At 42.0% G+C, this 24,805-nt stretch overlaps 1 protein-coding gene across 2 annotated transcripts in view; it reads left to right on the top strand.

Moving 5' to 3' along the window:
• The window catches only part of LOC138665084 (protein-glutamine gamma-glutamyltransferase E-like), a 173,896-nt gene that overhangs the window by 120,351 nt on the left and 28,740 nt on the right, over positions 1 to 24,805 (top strand). The window contains exons 9-11 of one of the 2 annotated variants that reach the window (XM_069752256.1): positions 8,544 to 8,786; positions 8,958 to 9,272; positions 21,580 to 21,642. In XM_069752256.1, the coding sequence (XP_069608357.1) occupies positions 8,544 to 8,786; positions 8,958 to 9,272; positions 21,580 to 21,642 (621 nt within the window). The remainder of the gene's footprint in view (positions 1 to 8,543; positions 8,787 to 8,957; positions 9,273 to 21,579; positions 21,643 to 24,805) is intronic. The other variant, XM_069752257.1, reaches the window with a different exon arrangement.

The raw sequence follows: 24,805 nt of genomic DNA, 5'->3' as shown, positions 1-24,805 counted from the left end.
ACCACCACCGCCAGAGACAGTTTATTGTACTATGAGGGACCCTGTGTCAGTGCTGTCAACCAAAATCGGGCACACCCACCTCTTCAGACAAACAGCACTCTCACGGGTGCTTGCGCCAAGTCGCGATACCACGGCCCCGTGTGGGGAGTTTGGCCATTTAGGGAGGTGTAAACATGTCGTATGCTGGACAATCAGCTGCTGCAAATTAAGACATTTGATAAGTAATTCACAGTAGTCCACAGGCAAGAGCTTTTCATAGGAAAGCTAGGTGTCGCCCGGGCAAGGTGGGGCAAAAGAATTAGAAATCCAGTTGTGGTTCATTTTAATGAATGTTAGATCATCAACATTTTGTGTAGCCAGACGAGTCCTTTTTTCGGTTAATATTGAACCAGCAGCACTGAATACTCTTTCAGATAGGACACTAGCTGCTGGGCAAGCAAGCTCCTGCAATGCATATTCAGCCAATTCTGGCCAGGTGTCTAATTTGGATGCCCAGTAATCAAATGGGAATGACGGTTGAGGGAGAACATCGATAAGGGATGAAAAATAGTTTGTAACCACACTGGACAAATGTTGTCTCCTGTCACTTTGAATTGATGCAGCAGTACCTGTCCTGTCTGCGGTCAAAGCAAAATCACTCCACAACCTGGTCAGAAAACCCCTCTGTCCAACGCCACTTCTGATGTGTGCACCCCTAGCACTCCTGGTCTGCTGGCCCCTGGAGCTCCTGTGAGAACGATCACGGGCGCTGTGTGCTGGGAATGCCTGAAGCAAACGGTCAACAAGAGTTGATTGTTTTGTTGCTAATATTAGTTCCAAGTTCTCATGTGGCATAATATTTTGCAATTTGCCTTTATAGCGAGGATCAAGGAGGCAGGCCAACCAGTAATCGTCATCGTTCATCATTTTTGTAATGCGTGTGTCCCTTTTGAGGATACGCAAGGCATAATCCGCCATGTGGGCCAAAGTTCCAGTTGTCAAATCTGCGGTTGTGCTTGGTTGAGGGGCAGTTGCAGGCAAATCTACGTCACTTGTGTCCCTCAAAAAACCAGAAACCGGCCTTGCACGCCACCAATTTCCAGTGCCCCCGGGAAAGCTTCCTCATTAAAAATATACTCATCCCCATCATCCTCCTCGTCATCCACCTCCTCTTCGCCCGCTACCTCGTCCTGTACACTGCCCTGAACAGACAATGGCTGACTGTCATCAAGGCTTTCCTCTTCCACTGGTGCATACGCCTGATCCTTTATGTGCGTCAAACTTTGCATCAGCAGACGCATTAGGGGGATGCTCATGCTTATTATGGCGTTGTCTGCACTAACCAGCCGTGTGCATTCCTCAAAACACTGAAGGACTTGACACATGTCTTGTATCTTCGACCACTGCACACCCGACAACTCCATGTCTGCCATCCTACTGCCTGCCCGTGTATGTGTATCCTCCCACAAAAACATAACAGCCCGCCTCTGTTCGCACAGTCTCTGAAGCATGTGTAGTGTTGTGTTCCACCATGTTGCAACGTCTATGATTAGGCGATGCTGGGGAAGGTTCAAAGAACGCTGATAGGTCTGCATACGGCTGGAGTGTACAGGCGAACGGCGGATATGTGCGCAAAGTCCACGCACTTTGAGGAACAGGTCGGAGAAACCAGGATAAGTTTTCAATAAGCACTGCACCACCAGGTTTAAGGTGTGAGCCAGGCAAGGATTGTGTTTCAGTTGGGAAAGGGAGATGGCAGCCATGAAATTCCTTCCATTATCACTCACTACCTTGCCTGCCTCAAGATCTACTGTGCCCAGCCACGACTGCATTTCTTGCTGCAAGAACTCGGACAGAACTTCCGCGGTGTGTCTGTTGTCGCCCAAACACTTCATAGCCAATACAGCCTGCTGACGCTTGCCAGTAGCTCCCCCATAATGGGACCACTGGTGTGCAACAGTGGCAGCTGCGGATGGAGTGATTGGGCGACTGCGATCTGTGGACGAGCTCTCGCTTCTGCAGGAGGACGAGGAGGAGGAGGAGGGGGTGCGAACGCCTACAGCCAACTGTTTCCTAGACCGTGGGCTAGGCAGAACTGTCCCGAAATTGCTGTCCCCTGTGGACCCTGCATCCACCACATTCACCCAGTGTGCCGTGATGGACACGTAACGTCCCTGGCCATGCCTACTGGTCCATGCATCTGTAGTCAGGTGCACCTTTGTACTCACAGATTGCCTGAGTGCATGGACGATGCGCTGTTTAACATGCTGGTGCAGGGCTGGGATGGCTTTTCTGGAAAAAAAGTGTCGACTGGGTAGCTCGTAGCGTGGTTCAGCGTACTCCATCAGGGCTTTGAAAGCTTCGCTTTCAACTAAACGGTAGGGCATCATCTCTAACGAGATTAGTCTAGCTATGTGGGCGTTCAAACCATGTGTATGCGGATGCGAGGATAAGTACTTCCTTTTTCTAACTAGAGTCTCATGTAGGGTGAGCTGGACTGGAGAGCTGGAGATCGTGGAACTAGCGGGTGTGCCGGTGGACATGGCAGACTGAGAGACGGTTGGAGACGGTATTGTTTCCGCCGGTGCCCTAGATGCAGTATTACCTCCAACTAAACTGGTGATTCCCTGACCCTGACTGCTTTGGGCTGGCAAAGAAACCTGCACAGATACTGCCGGTGGTGAAGAAAATGGTGGCCTTACAGTGACGGAAGGGATGTTGCGTTGCTGAGTAGCTTCATTGGCCGAGTGTGCTACAACCTTAAGGGACGTTTGGTAGTTAGTCCAGGCTTGCAAATGCATGGTGGTTAAATGTCTATGCATGCAACTTGTATTGAGACTAGTGTTGAGCGATACCGTCCGATACTTGAAAGTATCGGTATCGGATAGTATCGGCCGATACCCGAAAAATATCGGATATCGCTGATACCGATATCCGATACCAATACAAGTCAATGGGACATCAAGTATCGGAAGGTATCCTCATGGATCCCAGGGTCTGAAGGAGAGGAAACTCTCCTTCAGGCCCTGGGATCCATATTAAAGTGTAAAATAAAGAATTAAAATAAAAAATATTGTTATATTCACCTCTCCGGCGGCCCCTGGACATCAGCGGGAGGATCCGGCGTCCGGCACGGCTTCTTTCTTCAAAATGCGCGCCTTCAGGACCTGTGGAATGACGTCCCGGCTTCTGATTGGTCGCGTGCCGCCCATGTGACCGCCACGCGACCAATCAGAAGCCGCGACGTCATTCCTCAGGTCCTAGAAGGCGCTCATTCTAGGACTTTAGCTGAGGAATGACGTCGCGGCTTCTGATTGGTCGCGTGGCGGTCACATGGGCGGCACGCGACCAATCAGAAGCCGGGACGTCATTCCACAGGTCCTGAAGGCGCGCATTTTGAAGAAAGAAGCCGTGCCGGACGCCGGATCCTCCCGCTGATGTCCAGGGGCCGCCGGAGAGGTGAATATAACAATATTTTTTATTTTAATTCTTTATTTTACACTTCCGATACCGATACCCGATATCACAAAAATATCGGATCTCGGTATCGGAATTCCGATACCGCAAGTATCGGCCGATACCCGATACTTGCGGTATCGGAATGCTCAACACTAATTGAGACTTTTCAGATTCTGACCTCTGCTTAAGCTAGTTGAACATTTTTGACAGATGACTTTGAGCTGATCAATTGGATGTTGTTTAAAAAAATGCCAGACTGCACTCTTCCTAGCATCGGATCCCTTTTCAGGAATTGCTGACTGAGCTTTAACCGGATGGACACGCTGTCCTCCAACATTTTTTTGCTTTGCCACGCGTTTTGGGCCAGATACGGGCCCGGCAGATGGAACCTGTTGCGATGTTGATGCCTGCTGCGGCCCCTCCTCCTCCGCTTCAGAACTACTGCCGCCTGCACCCTGTTCCCCCAATGGCTGCCAATCGGGGTCGACAACTGGGTCATCTATAACCTCCTCTTCTAGCTCATGTGCAACTTCGTCTGTGTCACCGTGTAGGTCGGTGGTATAGCGTTCGTGACGGGGCAACATAGTCTCATCAGGGTCTGATTCTGGATCAGTACCCTGAGAGGGCAATGTTGTGGTCTGAGTCAAAGGACCAGCATAGTAGTCTGGCTGTGGCTGTGCATCAGTGCACTCCATGTTAGAATCTACTTGTAATGGGCATGGCCTGTTAACTGTTTCACTTTCTGAGCCAGGGACGGTATGTGTAAACAGCTCCATGGAGTAACCCGTTGTGTCGCCTGCTGCATCCTTCTCTCTTGTTGTTGTTTTTGCTGAAGAGGACAAGGAAGCGACTTGTCCCTGACCGTGAACATCCACTAATGACGCGCTGCTTTTAGATTTGCCAGTTTCAGAAGAGGAGGCAAAAGAGCTAGAGGCTGAGTCAGCAAGGTAAGCCAAAACTTGCTGTTGCTGCTCCAGCTTTAAAAGCGGTTTTCCAACTCCCAGAAAAGGGAGCGTTCGAGGCCTTGTGTAGCCAGACGACGAACCTGGCTCCACAGCTCCAGACTTAGGTGGAATAATTTTTTTCCCATGACCACCTGATGCTCCACTACCACTACCATCATTACCAGCTGACAATGAACGCCCACGGCCACGACCTCTTCCACCAGACTTCCTCATTGTTTTCAAAACTTAACCAAAGTAACTTTATTTGTTGCTGTCAGACAACTTACACGGTGAGCTATAACTTCAGTATGATTTCGATATTCCTTTACAGGTTGGTGAAACCGCAAGGAAAATCAGGCACAATGTTACACACTCTGTTTTCTGTGGCACAAAATCAGAGAGATGCCACACACGCAGGACTGTCACTCAAGCACAAATGTCAATATTAATCTCCCACTGTTTTTTTTTTTCAGGGAGACTTTAGAAACTAAATTAAATAAAATGATTTATTCAGGAAGAATTTAGAAACCAAATAACATAAAATGATTTTTCCAGGGAGAATTTAGAAACCAAAAAAATAAAGGAAATAGCCTTTCTATGGCCCAGTGCCCACTATTTGAGAGAGAGAGATGGCACACCCAGGAGTCAGGAGTGGCACACAAGCAGAAAGGTCAATATTAATCTCCCACTGCCTTTTTTTTCTCAGGGAGACTTTTGAAACAAAATGCAATAAAATGATTTATTAAGGAAGAATTTAGAAACAAAATAAAATAAAATGATTTTTACAGGTAGAATTTAGAAACCAAACCAAATCAAACGAAAAAAAAAAATATGCTTTCTATGGTCCACTGAGTGAGAGATGCAACACACAGAAGTCAGGAGTGGCACACAAGCCCAGAGGCCTATATTTATCTCCCACTGATTGATTGATTGATTTATTATTTCAGGTAGAATTTAGAAACCAAATAAAAAAAAAAAAAGGCTTTCTATGGCCCACTGAGTGAGAGATGCAACACACAGAAGTCAGGAGTGGCACACAAGCCCAGAGGCCTATATTTATCTCCCACTGATTGATTGATTGATTTATTATTTCAGGTAGAATTTAGAAACCAAATCAAAAAAAAAAATAGGCTTTCTATGGCCCACTGAGTGAGAGATGCAACACACAGAAGTCAGGAGTGGCACACAAGCCCAGAGGCCTATATTTATCTCCCAATGATTGATTGATTTATTATTTCAGGTAGAATTTAGAAACCAAATAAAAAAAAAATAGGCTTTCTATGGCCCAGTGACTGCCCACTAGTTGAGAGAGAGAGAGATGGCACACCCAGGAGTCAGGAGTGGCACACAAGCAGAAAGGGCAATATTAATCTCCCACTGATTTTTTTTTATTTTTTCTGGGAGTATTTAGAAACCCAATAAAAAAAAATTAAGAGGCTTTCTATGGCCCACTATTTGAGAGAGAGATGGCACAATCAGGACTGGCACACATGCCCAAAAGGCCAATATTAATCTCCCACTGTATTTTTTTTTTCTGGGAGTATTTAGAAACCCAATAAAAAAAAATATTAAGAGGCTTTCTATGGCCCACTATTTGAGAGAGAGATGGCACAATCAGGACTGGCACACAAGCCCAAAGGCCAATATTAATCTCCCACTGTATTTTTTTTTTATGGGAGTATTTAGAAACCCAATAAAAAAAAAATTAAGAGGCTTTCTATGGCCCACTATTTGAGAGAGAGATGGCACAATCAGGACTGGCACACAAGCCCAAAAGGCCAATATTAATCTCCCACTGTATTTTTTTTTTTCTGGGAGTATTTAGAAACCCAATAAAAAAAAATATTAAGAGGCTTTCTATGGCCCACTATTTGAGAGAGAGATGGCACAATCAGGACTGGCACACAAGCCCAAAGGCCAATATTAATCTCCCACTGTATTTTTTTTTTTTCTGGGAGTATTTAGAAACCCAATAAAAAAAAAATTAAGAGGCTTTCTATGGCCCACTATTTGAGAGAGAGATGGCACACTCAGGACTGGCACACAAGCCCAAAGGCCAATATTAATCTCCCACTGTATTTTTTTTTATCAGGGAGAATTTATAAACCCCACAAAAACAATACAGAAAAATGAAAAGGCTTTCTATGGCCCACTATGTAAGAGAGATGGCACACACAGGGATGGCACTCTAGCAGAAATGCCAAATTGCCAATCTTAATCTCCCACCAAAAAAAAAAAAAAAAAACAGGGGCTGTCCTACAATTACTATCTCCCTGCCTGCAGTAATCTCAGCCAGGTATGGCAGGCAGCTACTATCTCCCTGCCTGCAGTAATCTCGGCCAGGTATGGCAGGCAGCAATAAGGAGTGGACTGATGCACAAATTAAATAAAAAGTGTGGACAAACAAAAAAGATAGCTGTGCAGAAAGGAAGGAACAGGAGGATTTGTGCTTTAAAAAAAGCAGTTGGTTTGCACAGTGGCGTACACACAGCAATGCAGCTATCAGGGAGCCTTCTAGGGCAGCCCAATGAGCTACAGCGCTGAGGAAAAAAAAATATATATTTTGCCTCCACTGTCCCTGCAAACCGAAGGTGGTGTTGGACATTGGAAATCGCTACAGCACAAGCGGTTTTGTGGTTAATGGACCCTGCCTAACGCTATCCCTGCTTCTGACGAAGCGGCAGCAACCTCTCCCTATGCTCAGATCAGCAGCAGTAAGATGGCGGTCGGCGGGAACGCCTCTTTATAGCCCCTGTGACGCCACAGACAGCAAGCCAATCACTGCAATGCCCTTCTCTAAGATGGTGGGGACCAGGACCTATGTCATCACGCTGCCCACACTCTGCGTTCACCTTCATTGGCTGAGAAATGGCGCTTTTCGCGTCATTGAAACGCGACTTTGGCGCGAAAGTCGCGTACCGCATGGCCGACCCCACACAGGGGTCGGGTCGGGTTTCATGAAACCCGACTTTGCCAAAAGTCGGCGACTTTTGAAAATGAACGACCCGTTTCGCTCAACCCTAGTAGCGATGTACGTTTAGAAAATAGTGTTAAAACATATGCAACGTTTCCTGTATTTCAGCGGATGCGCAGAGAGAGAGAGATAGATTTTTTTCCCTGGGTTGGAAAATGGTTCCAGGTATGCTCAAATGTAAAAACAGGATCAGTCCCTGGATTCCTGCTTTTCACAGTGAACGAAGGATCCTGCATCCATAGCCTTCCATTCTGTGGAACAACGTATGACGTAGGACGCGTCCTGGCAGGTTTTTCCACTGCAGACGGGCCGTCAAATTCCGCAGGATCCAGTGCACGATGGACGAAATGTGTGACCATACGTGGAGATACGTCACTAATAAAAGTCTATGAGAAAATTCTTTTGCAGGATCCTGTTTTCTCAAAAAACAACGTATTTCGGCAAGAGCTCAAAGACGGAAGTCTGAAAGAGGCCGGCATCCTGTTCCTATAATGATCCTGGTTCGGAGATTGGTTGTCCCCCCTCATGTACTGTAATCTGCATGAACACTTTATTAAATAAATAAAAATTGACGATGAACAAGTCATAAAAGTCACCTTTGCTTGTACTAGTGAAAGTGGATCTGCAGTGTGCTATATAAATACAACATTTGTATATATGGATACCACTTCTAAAGCTTCCGCTTATCAGCGAGAAAAGAGAAATCTTATTGGACATTTTTTTGTATGACTGTTGTTTTAGCTTACTTGGAGCAATTATATTTGTGATAGAGTTAGATCTACGATATATAACACGTTATATTCCTATGAAGGGGTTCATTCTTTAATATGTCTAGGAAATGAGTCATTCTTAAAGGGAACCTGTCAGCAGGCTCGACCCCCCCACAGGCCGCCCCAGGGCACAGGCATATCATTAACTAAAAACTGAAAATAAAGATTAAAGAACAACCATAAGATGCATTTCATCAACCAAGGTGTCATTCTAATCAGTGTAATGGTGCCGACCTGACACTGTGTGTAGGTTACTGTGCACAATCCTGCTGACAGGTTCTCTTTAAGTTTAGTTGGGAAACACCTAACAAGGCTTGGATACATTACAGATACTGTGTACCTTTCAAGCTGCTTGCTTAATGTCAACTTCTATTATGAATGGTACTTTTTTTATAAGACTCCCATTTCTGTTTATAGGCATTTACCAACTAGGCCCTACATCTCAACGTGCAGTAAAAGAAGGCGATGTGGATAAGCCATATGATACTCGCTTTGTGTTTTCGGAAACAAATGCAGATGTGATTAAAGTAATTGTACAGCGCGATAACCGTAAAACCTTAGGTGGAACAAATCGTACAAAAGTTGGACAACTCATTTGCACAAAGGCTGTGGGAAGTGATAGTTACGCCAATATCACAAGTGAATACAAGTATGATGAAGGTACTACAAAATTACTATGTATAACAAGACCAATCGTGTGGCTCTACATCTTTTGGGAAACTACAACTCTCAGCATTCTAGTATAGTTCTAGTTTCCCACAAATTGAAAAGTCACAGGCTGGAAATCATTAATGAAGAATATGGAAGTACTAATATTCCTTCTACCTCTAGGTTCATCTCAAGAGAGGCAAACATACAATAAAGCTCTGCGGTTGATTGGTTTGACTCCAGGATTTGTAGCATTCTCTGCAGACGGAAGTTCCAGGTCAGCCCCAAGCCGTGACGTTGAGGTTTCTGGAGAGATATCATTTTCTGGGTCCCCCAGGGTTGGAGATGACATTGAAGCAATACTGACTCTCAAGAACTTAACAGCAAAACCCAGAAATGTCAGTGTCAATATCAGTGCAGCTGCCATTGTTTACAACAAGGCTGTGAGACGGAAGGTCTTTAGTCAATCTGTAACTGTGAACCTCGGCCCAAATGAAGGTACTGTATTTCTACAATATTTTTTTATTGAAAAAGTAAAACAGTTTTCTGATTTATAATGTGTAATCTGGGGGTGAAATGCATAGTAGTGATCTCTTAAATCAGGGTGAATAACATTTTCTACTGAGGGACACATTGCCAGACAGAACCAATTCCAAGGACTCCAATCAAAAGTAAAGGATTTTTTTTCCCATTCATGAAGGAGCACTTTCTTGTTTTTGTGTTTCTGTTTTTCACCCCCCTTCTTCCCAGAGCCATAACTTTTCTATTTTTCCATCAATATGGCCATGTGAGGTCTTATTTTTGCAGAGTTGTAATTTTGAATAACACCATTAGTTTTACCATATTGTGTACTCAAAAATGTGAAAAAAATTCCAAGTGCGGTGAAATTGCAAAAAAAGTGCAATTCTACAAATTGAGATTTTTTTTATCATGTTCACCAAATGTTAAAACTGACCTGCCATTATGATTCTCCAGGTTATTACGAGTTCATAGACACCAAATATGTCTAGGTTCTTTTTTATTTAAGTAATAAAAAAATCGAAGGTTTGTTAACCCCTTTCTGACCTCGGACGGGATAGTACGTCCGAGGTCAGATCCCCTGCTTTGATGCAGGGCTCCGCTGTGAGCCCGCCCCAAAGCCGGGACATGTCAGCTGTTTTGAACAGCTGACATGTGCCCGTAATAGGCGCGGGCAGAATCGCGATCTGCCCGCACCTATTAACTAGTTAAATGCCGCTGTCAAACGCAGACAGCGTTATTTAACTACCGCTTCCGGCCGGGCGGCCGGAAATGACGTCATCGCCGACCCCCGTCACATGATCGGGGGTCGGTGATGCATCAGGATGGTAACCATAGAGGTCCTAGAGACCTCTATGGTTACTGATCACCGGTGGCTGTGAGCGCCACCCTGTGGGCGGCGCTCACAGCACACCTCCATTTCTGCTACATAGCAGCGATCAGCAGATCGCTGCTATGTAGCAGAGGCGATCGAGTTGTGCCTGCTTCTAGCCTCTCATGGAGGCTATAGAAGCATGGCAAAAGTTAAAAAAAAAAAGCTAAAAAAAATGTGAAAAAATAAAAAAAATATAAAAGTTTAAGGGTATGTGCACACGTCCGGATTTTTAGCGTTTTTTTGCGGAATTTCGCTATAAAAACGCTATAATTCTGCATCAAAAACGCTAAAAATATGCATCCTATCATTTAGAATGCATTCCGGATTTTTTGTTCAGATGGATGCGTTTTTTTCCGCAAAAAAAAACGCATACCGCAAAAATTCCGGACATGCTCATTCTTTTTGCGGATTTTTTGCGGATTCCATGATAAAAGGAAACTCAGGAAAAAAAAAAACGCAAAAAATCCGCAAAAATTCCGCGCAAAATCCGCGCAAAAAACGCGCAAAAAACGGGATAAATCCGCGCGGAAAAAAACGCAAATTTCTGCCAGAAAACTCCGGATTTTGTCAGGAAAATAACCTGACGTGTGCACATAGCCTAAATCACCCCCCTATCGCCCCAATCAAAATAAATCAATAAAAAAAATCAAATCTACACATATTTGGTATCGCCGCGCTCAGAATCGCCCGATCTATCAATTTAAAAAAAACTTTAATGTGATCACTAAACGGCGTAGCGAGAAAAAAATTAGAAATGCCAGAATTATGTTTTTTAGGTCGCCACGACATTGCATTAAAATGCACTAATGGGCGATCAAAAGAATGCGTCTGCACCAAAATGCTATCATTAAAAACGTCATCTCGGCACGCAAAAAATAAGCCTTCAACCGACCCCAAATCACGAAAAATGGAGACGCTACGAGTATCGGAAAATAGCACAATTTTTTTTTTTTTTAGCAAAGTTTGGAATTTTTTTTCACCACTTAAATAAAAAATAACCTAGTCATGTTAGGTGTCTATGAACTCGTAATGACCTGGAGAATCATAATGGCAGGTCAGTTTTAGCATTTAGTGAACCTAGCAAAAAAGCCAAACAAAAAACAAGTGTGGGATTGCACTTTTTTTGCAATTTCACCACACTTGGAATTTTTTTCCCGTTTTCCAGTACACGACATGCTAAAACCAATGATGTTGTTCAAAAGTACAACTCGTCCCGCAAAAAATAAGCCCTTACATGGCCAAATTGACGGAAAAATAAAAAAGCTATGGCTCTGGGAAGGAGGGGAGTGAAAAACGAACACGGAAAAACGAAAAATCCCAAGGTCATGAAGGGGTTAAAAAAAATTGCGTCATTTTCCTAGACCCGCAGCGTCTCCGTTTTTCGTGATCTCGGGTTGGCTGAGGGCTTATTTTTTCCGTGCCGATCTGACGTTTTTAATTATACCATTTTGGTGCAGATGCAACCTTTTGATCACCCATTATTGCATTTTAATGCAATGTCGTGGCGACCAAAAAAGTAATTCTGGCGTTTTGACTTTTTTCTCGCTACGTTGTTTAGCGATAAGGTTAATCCTTTTTTATTAATAGATTGGGCGATTCTGAACACATCGATACTAAATGTGTATGTAGTTAACATAAACTGACATGACCAAAAACCTATATTTTGCCAAAAGCAGAAGGAGTAGCTCCTAAATATTATATAAACCTATACTGAAAGATGAGCTCTATACTCAAGCAATGAATGTAGTGAGTCAGTTTTATAAATAATCAAATCACAATTTTATTAACTCACACAAATATGAAATACTTGGGTTATACAAACCCTAAATGCAATACAAAGGACGAGTGTAACGAAAGGGAAGGAAACAAATGATAGTGTGCACAACAGGGTCGATACACTACTCAAGAAAGTGCACCAAAAACATGGCATAGATTATAAATAAGACCAATTCAGGACTAATCAAGCCAAGAGAGCATACAATATCTATATGGCCAAAAGGTGGATAAATATCCAAGCTAATTGTAGTCTAACACCTGCACCATCTATTTTAGAAAGCTAAAATGTTGATAATAGTGCAGATAAAAGATGGTGAGCTTTTAAATGTCACTGCCCCCCGAAGAAGCCTGCAACACGAAACGCACGTCGGGGCACTAGGTGCACATGGCTGGACATGCTGCTCCCCCACATGGGTAAGAAATTGAGTCCAATTGAGAATTTGTGGTCAGACTTGAAGATTGCTGTTCAAAAGAAAAAAAAAACATCTAACTTGATGGAGCTGGAGCAGTTTTGGCTTGAAAATTGGGCAATAATCCCTGTGGCAAGCCATGGAAAGCTCATAGAGACTTATTCAAATCAACTTGCAGTCGCAAAGGAGGTTCTACAAAGTAATGACTTAACGGAGGTGAATAGTTATGCACATTTAAGTTTTCAGTAATTTTGTCCTATTTGTTGTTTGCTTCACAATAAAAAAAGGAGAATTTGCAGTTGTATGCATGTTATTTACACGAGCTGATGCCAACAGTAAAAAAAAACTGTGAAATTCCAGGTTGTGAGGTAGCAAAACACAAAAAATGCCAAGGGGTAAATACTTTTGCAAGCCACTGTATGTATAGAAATTCCAAATATCACCACACTGTGCACCAAAAACACTAAAAGAGAATCTGTCATCAGGATTTTATACCCAAAACTAATTGAATGACTAAGGCCGGTTTCACATTTGCGGTTGTGTCCGCAGCGTTTCTTCCGCAATTATCCGCATGCATTGTGTTTTCCTATATTTAACATTAGGGACGCATGTGTCTGCGATCGGTTGTGTATTGCCGCGTTTGACGACGCATGCGTCGTTTCGTCGTCTGCGGTTTGGCACAGTAAACGCAGCATGTAGTAATTTTAGAGGTGTCAATTTGCCGCCTAGAAACGTATGCGCTTGTTAGCGCAAGGAATGCAGCAAAAAAACGCATTACTGTCTATGGGAACGCATGCGTACACATGTCTTTGCGTACGCATGCGTTTGAGGCGCTTGCGTACTTCGGACTGCGCATGTCCAGGAACTGATTAAGACATGCCCATTAAAGACACACCCTCCTGCAAATACCAAACGCATGCGCATAAAAAGCGCAAACACATGTAAAACGCATTCATACGCTGCGCTTTTTTTACCATCATGTGTAAGCTGATGCGGATAATAAATGCTGCGTTACCAGACATTTGCATGCGTTTTCGCATGCGTTTGCGGTTGCGGACGGTACGCTGCGGACTTAACCGCAAATGTGAAACTAGCCTAAATAAGGTTTAATGCTGATTCCTTTACATACATATACCACTGGCTTGGGGTATAAAATCCTGATGACAAGTTTCCTTTAATGTCCCTGCTACTACCTACACACCACTCTTCTCTTTGACATGGATAATACATGTAAACAGCTGCCAAACAAGCATGACTGTGATCAGATGTTGGGGGCCGCAGAGAATAACATTTCTGGTTGCAGATTGTGTGTGTACCCTTGACTTAAATCAATGTATGAACAGGTTTACTTAAATACTTACATTTTTGCAGTCACCCTTTATCTTTCCCCCTTCCATGCATGTAATAACTTAATATTTTTTAATGTGTTGCTTAAAAAAATGTTGTCTATGCCAGTCAATCCCTTCTGTTTTTGAATGTATTCAATGTAACTGGTTAGGATAACTAGGGAAAGCTGGGGTGCGAATATGATCTATCGGTAACATCACCACTGTGAGTCTCTCAAGTATATTAAAAAGAATGTTATTCTTTCAAATCACATTGCAAATAGATATATAGAGGTTGTTTTATACCATTTATGGTATGGCACACATAATTATAGCCAACTGAAAAAAAATCAACTACATAAGAGTCACTGGGGAATCAAGGTTCTAAAGTGAGCCAAAAATCTGCCTTACCATTAGATGATTGCATTGAAAAATGGAATTTATGGTATTTCATTAAAGGGATCCTGTTAGCAGTTTTGGTCGCTATATAAGATGCAGCCACTGCCTTTCAGGGCTTATCTACAGTATTCTGTAATGTTGTAGATAAGACCCCGGTCCGACCTGAAAGATAAGAAAAATAAGTTTTATTATACTCACCCGGGGGGGGGGGGGGGGGAGTTCAGTTCGGTCCAATGGGTGTTGCAGATCTGGGTCCGGCGCCTTCCATCTTCTTGTTATGCGGCCCTCCTGTTGCTTCATCACCCCCCGGCATCACGCTCCTGTGCAGGCGTACTTCTCTGCCCTGCTGAGAATCCTGCAGATTTCTCTACCTATCTTCATAGCTAAGCTGTGAGCTGTGCTATCCTCTCACTATCAAGATTCACCACAAAAAGGTTGCTGCATTACTTGCTTCAGCTTTTATACAGTCTACAATTGTCCCTTCTGATTGTCTGTGCTAAACCATGTGATGTGATTGTTGCAAGGTATTATATGGAAGCTTGCCAGGCTAAGTCCTAGGTCATGTGAGCCTTCACCCACTAATGCAATTCTCTGTAATGTATAACATAGCAGCAACTATTTTAAGTAATTTGCAAAAAGTGAATCACAAAGTTTTCTGATTCCCCGAGTTCCTAAAACTTCAATTTGACTTTATTCACTCATCTCTATTAATGTTAGCAATATTATACATCAGGGGTGTCAAACTGCATTCCTCGAGGGCTGCAAACAGGTCACGTTTTCAGGATTTCCTTGTACTGCACAGGTGATAATTTAATCACCAACTCATTATTTGTGTAGGTGATAAAATTATCACCTGTGCAGTACAAGGAAATCCTGAAAACATGACCTGTTTGCAGCCCTCGAGGAATGCAGTTTGACATCCCTGTTACACATGCAGTATGTGCAACCCAGACTGGGTTTTATACACTAAGTACAATTACAGAACATAAGGATTACAGTGCATTTGTGTCTTTTTATAAATTATGCTTGCGACATATGTTTGTGTTTGTATTAAACAGACTCTTTCTCATAATTTATACTATGTTAATGGAAATATTGCATCAGCATATTTAAGAGAGTATTAAAATCCAAAAGGCAAGACATCTAGTATGCAATCTGAACCTTGGAAAAGAAAAGCAAGTTGTTTCCTTAATGTCTTAAGACAGTACATACAAGTCTAGAAACTGTGTTGCCATTGCTATATCTCATACCCAAAAAAGCCTAATCCACTATTCTTCGCCTAGCTCTTAGATTAGACGAGAACACCTTTTATCATGTGCATCATTTTCTTACAAGCTGCAATACTGGCGACATAGACAAAAATTATATGTAACCCGAAGACAAAGGAAAATCTCTCATAAGTAGCCTTCTGCATAAGAAGTGAACAAAGCCTAATCTGGTCTAAAATTGAGAACTAAATGTGGTGAGACAGGAATAAATATGGGAAACCACTCTTCTAATTAGGTTTTTACATTACTATTATAAGTGTGGAAAAGATATTTGGACACATTGTTTGGCCAAAATAAGGAGTTCCTGGAGACTGAAGGATGCTCTTAAGATGGTAGGCTTGCTGGGACCTTAAAAAGCATATAGCTGTACCGGATAGTTTATATATTATGTCCCAGTGCCAGTAATCCTTCTCAAACCCTTCATGTGGAAGAGTAAAAACCAGTGGATATGTTACAGAAGATTTAATCTCATGGCAAACTATTTGACAATCAGTCTGATATGGAGGAAGTTACTCATTCAAGCAATGTGTGGTGGGCATCATAATCTCATTTTTTTCTGTACACTTAGTATCCCTTTGGACCACTAAATAGCTTTCACATTTACTTGTTTATGCAAGTTGTGAGTTGAATTCTTTATAGACCGGACATATTAATTGATGTATAAGTGGATGACATCGGAAAGGTATAAATTCAAATTCACGGACTCAATGGAAATCAAGAAACATGGCCCCGAAGGAAGTAGTATCGTCTTATAACACTTCTGGCCCTCTACAACTCCTGTACCTAAAACCTCGTGAATTTTCCAACCTATGGTTACGGGAAGAGTCCCTTTCTCTTTAATGCAGCATATAGTATCAGATTTTGGTGGCAAGGACCCACCAGTGTCACTAACTCTGTAGCCCAATGTTAGCCTGTATGCAAACATTACATTACCTTAATTCCCTAATTTACCTATTCTTCTATATACTATTAAGATGGGTAGTTTATTAAATGCATGATGAACAGCTGCTTTCGTCTGTAAATAGTGAATCAAACGTATTTGGGCCAACTGCTGCTCATATTGGGGGGCTACGTGGCTTACTCCAGCACAGGGACCTACCAAAGGATTCACCTGTTAGCCTATGGGCCAGTCCAAGCCTGACAGCATACATAATTATTTTTACTGAAATATACATTATATGGCAGGCGGCAACACAATATTTCTCTTCAGAATACAACAAAGAAATGTACAAATTGTGGATAAGTAGGTGTGGCCAATGGATCTGTCAAGCTTTAAGATGGTCTCATATAATAACTTACCGGAAGTCTTTTTCATCCAACAATAATTTCTTCCCATTTCTCAGAGAACATCCTCACTGACACTCAGCTGTGAGCACATTTTTATTTCAGTACGGAATGATGAATAACATGCTACAACACACCTGAGCTGATTTCAACCTTAAAGCATGTGTGTAATTTTGCCTACGACCTGTATAAAAGCTTGGTCTTGCATCTTCATTTTGAACAACTTAAAATTGCTTTTGGTGCCCATTTCAGATGAAAATGTCCAAAAAACTGTAATGTGCCATCAGCTCTTTATCAGAATTCTGCCAAGACAATAGGTCTTGGATCTTTCAACCTCTAATATACCCGCATGTACTTCTGCTGAAGTTGTTCAATGGTTTGCCTGGTTTGAAGCGGAAGGCCACTTCTCTGTTATGCCTCCTTTCAGTTTAACAGGCAGGAGAGCAAGAGCAAAGAGACAAAGGCCAGCCCCCGCTTTCTTTACTTTATAAAGGTGTCTCAGATTCCACTTGGCAGCAGGAGAGCAAGTTAGAAAGAAGAATGACATGTAGTGGCCAACATATTGGATCGAGTTTTGGGGCTAAAAACAACATTTTGGCTGTATTGCAATTTTGCTATTTATTCCAGTGTCCTTCAAATGACACTAAATGACTGGAATAAAAATGAAAAGGGTAAAGGCACAAAGTACTATGTGTATTAAAATGCTTTTCCGTCATTATCTGCTAAAAGGAAATTGTGGGGCTGACACTACATACTTCAACTTGCCTAAATCATGTTGTTTCTTGGCTTTGATAGCTTGTGTATAGCCACTGTAGAGCAACCAAATTGTATGCCTTGAGGACCTATAATTGTTAATTTAGCTTTTATGTTTTTATGATATCATATTTCAGATCAACAGTGATAAATTAGGCTTAGGGTATGTGCACACGTTCAGGATTTTTTGCATTTTTTTGCATTTTTTTGCAATAAAAACACGATAAAAATGCATTACAAACTGCAGACATATGCATCCTATCATTTAGAATGCATTCTGCAATTTTTGTGCACATGATGCGTTTTTTTCCACAAAAAAAGCGCATTGCGGTAAAAATAGCAGCATGTTCATTAATTTTGCGGATTTTTTGCATTTTTCCCGCTATTCTATGCATTGGGAAAAAACGCAAAAAAACGCACAAAAACGCGTCAAAAACGCGAAAAAAAAAAAACGCATGCGGATTTCTGGCAGAAATGTCCGGTTTTTGTCAGGAAATTTCTGCTAGAAAATCCTGACGTGTGCACATACCCTTAGGGTCCCCATAAACAAAAACTGTTCCGTACACAGTAGCGGAGTCCCAAATCCTCCACACACCGGAGCCTTCGCTCTACTGAAAGCTCCTGTATTCTCTATGAGAGAGCCACTGCCAGACTCAAGTGATGGCAGTTTATGTTGCCAAGAAGAAAAGTATGGAAAAGATGGATCCTATAGCATCTGACATCTGCTGGAGGAGAGTTAGGAGACTTCCATACACTTTAGACCGTCAACCGAGCGCTCCAATATTGGTGGGTTTAAGCTTACGTTAATCCAATGTACATTGGTGCCTTAGAAGCTCAAGGTGGAACAATTTCCTAGTTTCGCAGACATTCTACATTTTTGTGAAATTTTGGAAATCAATACAGAGAGAGAGAGAACATATGAAACAAAAGAAGATGAAGTAAAGGTCAAATATACGCTATCTGATATTTCGATATCAAGTCTTGATTTTTTTGGTGCATTTGAAAAGTTTGGATAATATGGAAACATTTAGCAACTTGCTTCTCTGAAATGAAGACATTTGATTTTGATCTTGGCTTTTCCAAGCTGCATGACATGAAGCACTGTATGATTTCTAAGGCCGGCGTCACACACAGCGTAAAACAATACGGTCCGTATATTACGGCCGTAATACACTGAAAAGTCCCGAAAAAAGTGGTCCGTAGCTCCTCCGTAGGCAGGATGTGTCAGCGTTTTTTTCGCATGGCATCCTCCGTATGTAATCCGTATGGCATCCGTACTGCGTGGTTTTCTCGCAGGCTAGCAAAACCAACATACCGCTATAGAAGTGATCCATGTGTCCCAAAAAGAAAAGAAAATATATATATACTGTCTATATATATATATATATATATATATATATATATATATATATATATATATATATATGTCAGTAGACACATATATTAGAGAGAAAAGCCGGTAATTCAGTGCGGTGTACAGTAAAATCACACTGACAGCTTACAGTAGAATAGGTAGAATAAATGTGTACACATAGAATAGGTATATATATATATATATATATGTCAGTGAGACACATATATGTATATATATTAATATTTATTCCAGCGCTAGACAGCTTGAAAGCCGGTAATTCAATTACCGGCTTTTTCCTTCTCCTTCCTAAAACCCGACATGATTTGAGACATGGTTTACATACAGTAAACCATGTCTTCTCTCCATTTTTTTTGCAGATTCCACACTACTAATGTCAGTAGTGTGTATCTGCAAAATTTGGCCGTTCTAGCTCTTAAAATAAAGGGTTAAATGGCGGAAAAAATTGGCGTGGGCTCCCGCGCAATTTTCTCCGCCAGAGTAGTAAAGCCAGTGACTGAGGGCAGATATTAATAGCCTGGAGAGGGTCCACGGTTATTGGCCCCCCCCTGGCTAAAAATATCTGCCCCCAGCCACCCCAGAAAAGGCACATCTGGAAGATGCGCCTATTCTGGCACTTGGCCACTCTCTTCCCATTCCCGTGTAGCGGTGGGATATGGGGTAATGAAGGGTTAATGCCACCTTGCTATTGTAAGGTGACATTAAGCCTAATTAATAATGGAGAGGCGTCAATTATGACACCTATCCATTATTAATCCAATTGTAGTGAAGGGTTAAATAAAACACAAACACATTATTTAAAATTATTTTAATGAAATAAAAACAATGGGTGTTGCAGTATTTTATTCAACGCCCAATCCAGTCACTGAAGACCCTCGTTCTGTGAGTAAAAAAACATAATAAACCATAGGCTGTTCATAGATCGTGGGAAATTACCTAGAAAGCCAGGGAGCCAGGGAGCTTTCTAGGTAATTTCCCACGATCTATGAACAGCCAGCAGAGGGCGCCTCACCGCAAATAAAGCTAAATATAGATCATTGATCTATTTTTAGCCTCATTCCCTGGGGTTTTGCAGCGAGGAGCAGCCTGCATTAGCACAGCTCCTTGCTGCAAAATGTTTTAACCCCTTCAGAAGGATTTACATCGTTGGACGTTACAGATCTGCGGAGGGTAAGTATATTGTTGGTTTATTATGTTTTTTTACTCACAGAACGAGGGTCTTCAGTGACTGGATTGGGCGTTGAATAAAATACTGCAACACCCATTGTTTTTATTTCATTAAAATAATTTTAAATAATGTGTTTGTGTTTTATTTAACCCTTCACTACAATTGGATTAATAATGGATAGGTGTCATAATTGACGCCTCTCCATTATTAATTAGGCTTAATGTCACCTTACAATAGCAAGGTGGCATTAACCCTTCATTACCCCATATCCCACCGCTACACGGGAATGGGAAGAGAGTGGCCAAGTGCCAGAATAGGCGCATCTTCCAGATGTGCCTTTTCTGGGGTGGCTGGGGGCAGATATTTTTAGCCAGGGGGGGGCCAATAACCGTGGACCCTCTCCAGGCTATTAATATCTGCCCTCAGTCACTGGCTTTACTACTCTGGCGGAGAAAATTGCGCGGGAGCCCACGCCAATTTTTTCCGCCATTTAACCCTTTATTTTAAGAGCTAGAACGGCCAAATTTTGCAGATACACACTACTGACATTAGTAGTGTGGAATCTGCAAAAAAAATGGAGAGAAGACATGGTTTACTGTATGTAAACCATGTCTCAAATCATGTCGGGTTTTAGGAAGGAGAAGGAAAAAGCCGGTAATTGAATTACCGGCTTTCAAGCTGTCTAGCGCTGGAATAAATATTAATATATATACATATATGTGTCTCACTGACATATATATATATATATACCTATTCTATGTGTACACATTTATTCTACCTATTCTACTGTAAGCTGTCAGTGTGATTTTACTGTACACCGCACTGAATTACCGGCTTTTCTCTCTAACAGCGCTGCGTATTTCTCGCAAGTCACACTGCTTGTCCGTGTGTAATCCGTATTTTTCACGCTTCCATAGACTTTCATTGGCGTATTTCTTGCGCAGTACGGTGACAAACGCAGCATGCTGCGATTTTGTACGGCCGTAGAAAGCCGTATAATACTGATCAGTAAAATACGGCAAATAGGAGCAGGGGCATAGAGAATAATTGTGCCGTATTTTTTGCGAGTTTTACGGACGTAGATTCTGCGCTCTTACGTCCGTAAAACTCGCATGTGTGACGGCGGCCTATCTCATGTAAGATGCTAATTAAGCAGGCTTGGAAAAGTTTCCAATAGGTGGAAGAAAATAACTTTATTCCAGTTTCCAGCATCAACTCAAGATGTTAGCAATCAATGGGCAAAGATTTACAGCTCATACAAAAGAGAACATTTCCTTCAAAAATTCTTTATCATTTGTCTATAAAATCCAAGTCAAAAGTCAAAAGCAACAAAATCTCAGGGTGTACAAGTTACCCAAACAATCTACGCCACAACGCATTCTAAGCAAGATTCGGCAACAGGACTCTGAGTAACTAAACTCTACTTGCAACTGCTGCCTGTAGACATTAAGGAATCAGAAAATACAACATTTTTCATTTTTCACTTCCTTTGGTCAGAATGCAGCACAGATATTGTATTGCCTTATTAAAATGTGTGCTGGGAATCTGTTATTGTACTGTTTTTTGTCATTGCAATCACATAAAAAAATATAGCAGTTGGTAAAATAAGTTATTTCAGGTTAATATGGTACCAATTAACCTCCTTATTGTGCAATAGGTAATGGGCAGTCAGTACCAGCTTGTTTATCTTGTATTCCAACCAAACGGAAAAAACAGTTTGGTAAGTATTTTTACATGTTATTTTGCATTTTTTTTATAAACTAACAATTAATAAATTACTTAGGAAATGAAAATTAAAAAACATCTTCATCCAAAATATAAGATATTATTATATGAGTAGAATAAATGAACCAAATGCTATTAATTACTTCTCCATTGTGACCCACTGTTGTAATAAATCATTTTTAAAGGGGCCTTAAGGGGAAAATACATTGTTCTACAACAATGTTGTATCAGAGGTTTCTGGTGGTTAGTGTCCTTCAAAGACTGCTACCACCTACCATCTTGGACTTTCTATTGCTATCCTAGATGACTTTGAAAGGATTTCCCATTTGACTACCTATGTAGTAGTATTTTCTTGCATAATTATCTTTCTCTTTATGCAAATATTGTAACAAGAGAGAACAATAAAATAATTTAGATAATAGACAAACAACTACAGTAAATTGAGCTAACTTCCAAGGCTGTAACCTGTAGCTTTAGTCTGAAGGCAGCAATATCACGAAAGGACACATAGGAAAACAAGTATTAAAGAACCATATGTGAAACAAACCATGATATGTGTTAAATGGAACCTGTCATGTCCCCAAATGTTACTAACCTGCAGATATAGGCTTTACCTGGAGGTTAACAGCATTTCAATGTTGTCCGGTCGCATTACTGAAAATGGCACTACCAGGAAAAAAATTATCTTTATTCCTTTTGAGAGCTGCCAGCGTTCAGAGATTGAGGCATGCAAGGAGTGACAACAATCACTGCTCATTATATGGTGATCAGTAGATGTAAGCATGCCCCAGTACTTTGGCTACTTTCACACTAGTGTCGGATTCGGCCCGTCGCATTGCGTTGGGCCGAGATTCCGACGCTAGCGTTTGTTGTGCCGCACAATGGGTGCAGCGGATGCATTTCTCCGGCGCATCCGCTGCCCCATTGTGAGGTGCGGGGAGGTGGGGGCGGAGTTCCGGCCGCGCATGCGTGGTCGGAAAAAGCAGTCCGTCGGCTGCAAAGAACGTTACATTTAATGTTTTTTGCTCCCGGCGGTCTGCCACAACACGGCGCAACCGTCGCAAGACGGTTGCGACATGTGTCAATACGTCGCAATGCGTCGGTAATGTAACTCTATGGGGCAAAAACGCATCCTGCAAACAACTTTGCAGGATGCGTTTTTTCCCCTAAACAACGCATTGCGACTTATTAAAAAAAACGCCAGTGTGAAAGTAGCCTTTGTTTGACAGGTCGCAGTGTAATGCATGTGTGCAGACCAAGCTGTCAAAGTGCTGGGGTGGGCTTATAGCAGCCGCTCTTGGTCCAGCAATCATTAAAATAAATAGGGCATTTGAAATAAGCTGCATAATACTATTATCAGCCAGTATCTGTCCAAGTACACTTACCAAGTGCTACTGGGTGCATGGAGGATGGGAGACAGATCAATAGGAGGGACCATATTCTGAGAAATATTTAGAATGTGAAGCAGGGCAAAGTTAGATTAGTGATGTGAGGCTTGTTTAAAGAGATATGGTTTCAAATCATGCTTAAAAATGTGGGAACTAGATATTAGTCGTATCGTCTGGGCTAGTTATTTCCAGAACATTGGAGCATAACGAGAAAAGTCTTTGAGACGGAGGCGCGAGGTTCGAATTATGGAGGATGTTGGTTCTAGGTCAGTTGCAGAACGGAGAACAAGGGTAAGGTGGTAGACAGAAATTAGGGAGGCGATATTGGGTGGTGCAGAACTGTGAAGAGCTTTGTGGATGAGACAGATAAATTTGTATTGTATTTTTGAGCGAATGGGCAACCAGTGCCCGAGAACAAGGGTAAGGTGGAAGACAGAAATTAGGGAGGAGATATTGGGTGGTGCAGAACTGTGGAGAGCTTTGTGGACAAGACAGATAAATTTGTATTGTATTTTTGAGCGAATGGGCAACCAATGCAATGACTCACTCAAAGTTGAGGAATCAGAATAGCAGGTGGACAGAAATATGACCTTGGCTGCTGAATTCAGGAAGGATTGGAGAGGACAGAGTTTGGTTAGAGGGAGACTGATCACTAGACCTTGCAATAGCCCAGGCGAGAATGAATAAGAGTGACAGTAAGAGTTTTTAAAGTTTTAAAGCGCTTCCTGTCTTAGCAGTGAACACTGCAGACTCTCACACAGCGTGCTGCGACACAGATGATAGATTAAGGTCAGGTATTGACCGAAATGTCTCATTTATTTCTGGAATTTCTTCACTCAAGACAAGCCAGAGCTGGTATGTAACTCTTCACAAGGAGAAACCTTACCCCTTAGACCTCAGTCCAGAGCCTCTCACCCAGCCACATCAGTTCTCATGCTTCGAACTGACGAGGGCCAACAGCCCAAAACACCGTGTCTGCGAATTGAGATACTGATTTGACTCTTATCCCAAGTCATATTGCAAGACTCGTTAAAGGGTTGATTGTGACTTGTAGTATCGCTAATTCTAATAGGTGGCGCTATAGAGTTCAAGTCCTCTTTTTCTCCAAAGAGGCAATTTGCATATTAAATTTCCCAGAGGAGCATTGCACGGCGAATAAGCCTCCTTACTTTCACAAGCCAGAGCTGGTATGTCACTCTCCACAAGGAGAAACCTTACCCCTTAGACCTCAGTCCAGAGCCTCTCACCTAGCCTAATCAGTTCTCATGCTTCGCACTGACGAGGGCCAGCAGCCCGAAACACCGTGTCTGCAAATTGAGATACTGATTTGGCTCTTATCCTAAGTCCTATTGCAAGACTCGTTAAAGGGTTGATTGTGACTTGTAGGATCGCTACTTCCAATAGGTGGCGCTATAGAGTTCAAGTCCTCATTTTCTCTGGAGAGGCAGTTTGCATATTCACTCAATAAATAAGTTATATGATCTATCAGTATACCCAAGTCTTTTTCACACCAGCTGTTGCTTAGTTCTATTCCTCCTATTCTGTGGATGTAATTTTTGTTTTTATTGCCAAGATGTAGAATTTTGCATTTCTCTCTGCTAAATATCATTCTGTTAGTCACTGCCCATTTTTTAAACTTATCTACATCCTTCTGAATCCTTTCCTTGTCCTCTCTTGTGTTAGCTATCCCTCCTAGCTTTGTATCGTCTGCAAATTTGATTAGTTTACCTCCAATTCCCTTATCTATATCATTTATGAAAGTGTTGAACA

The sequence above is a fragment of the Ranitomeya imitator genome, chromosome 2 (genome assembly GCF_032444005.1).
Source record: "Ranitomeya imitator isolate aRanImi1 chromosome 2, aRanImi1.pri, whole genome shotgun sequence".
NCBI classification, from domain to species: Eukaryota; Metazoa; Chordata; class Amphibia; order Anura; family Dendrobatidae; genus Ranitomeya; species Ranitomeya imitator.
Note: the sequence above shows the minus strand (reverse complement) of the source record. Positions and strands in the feature narration are given on the sequence as shown.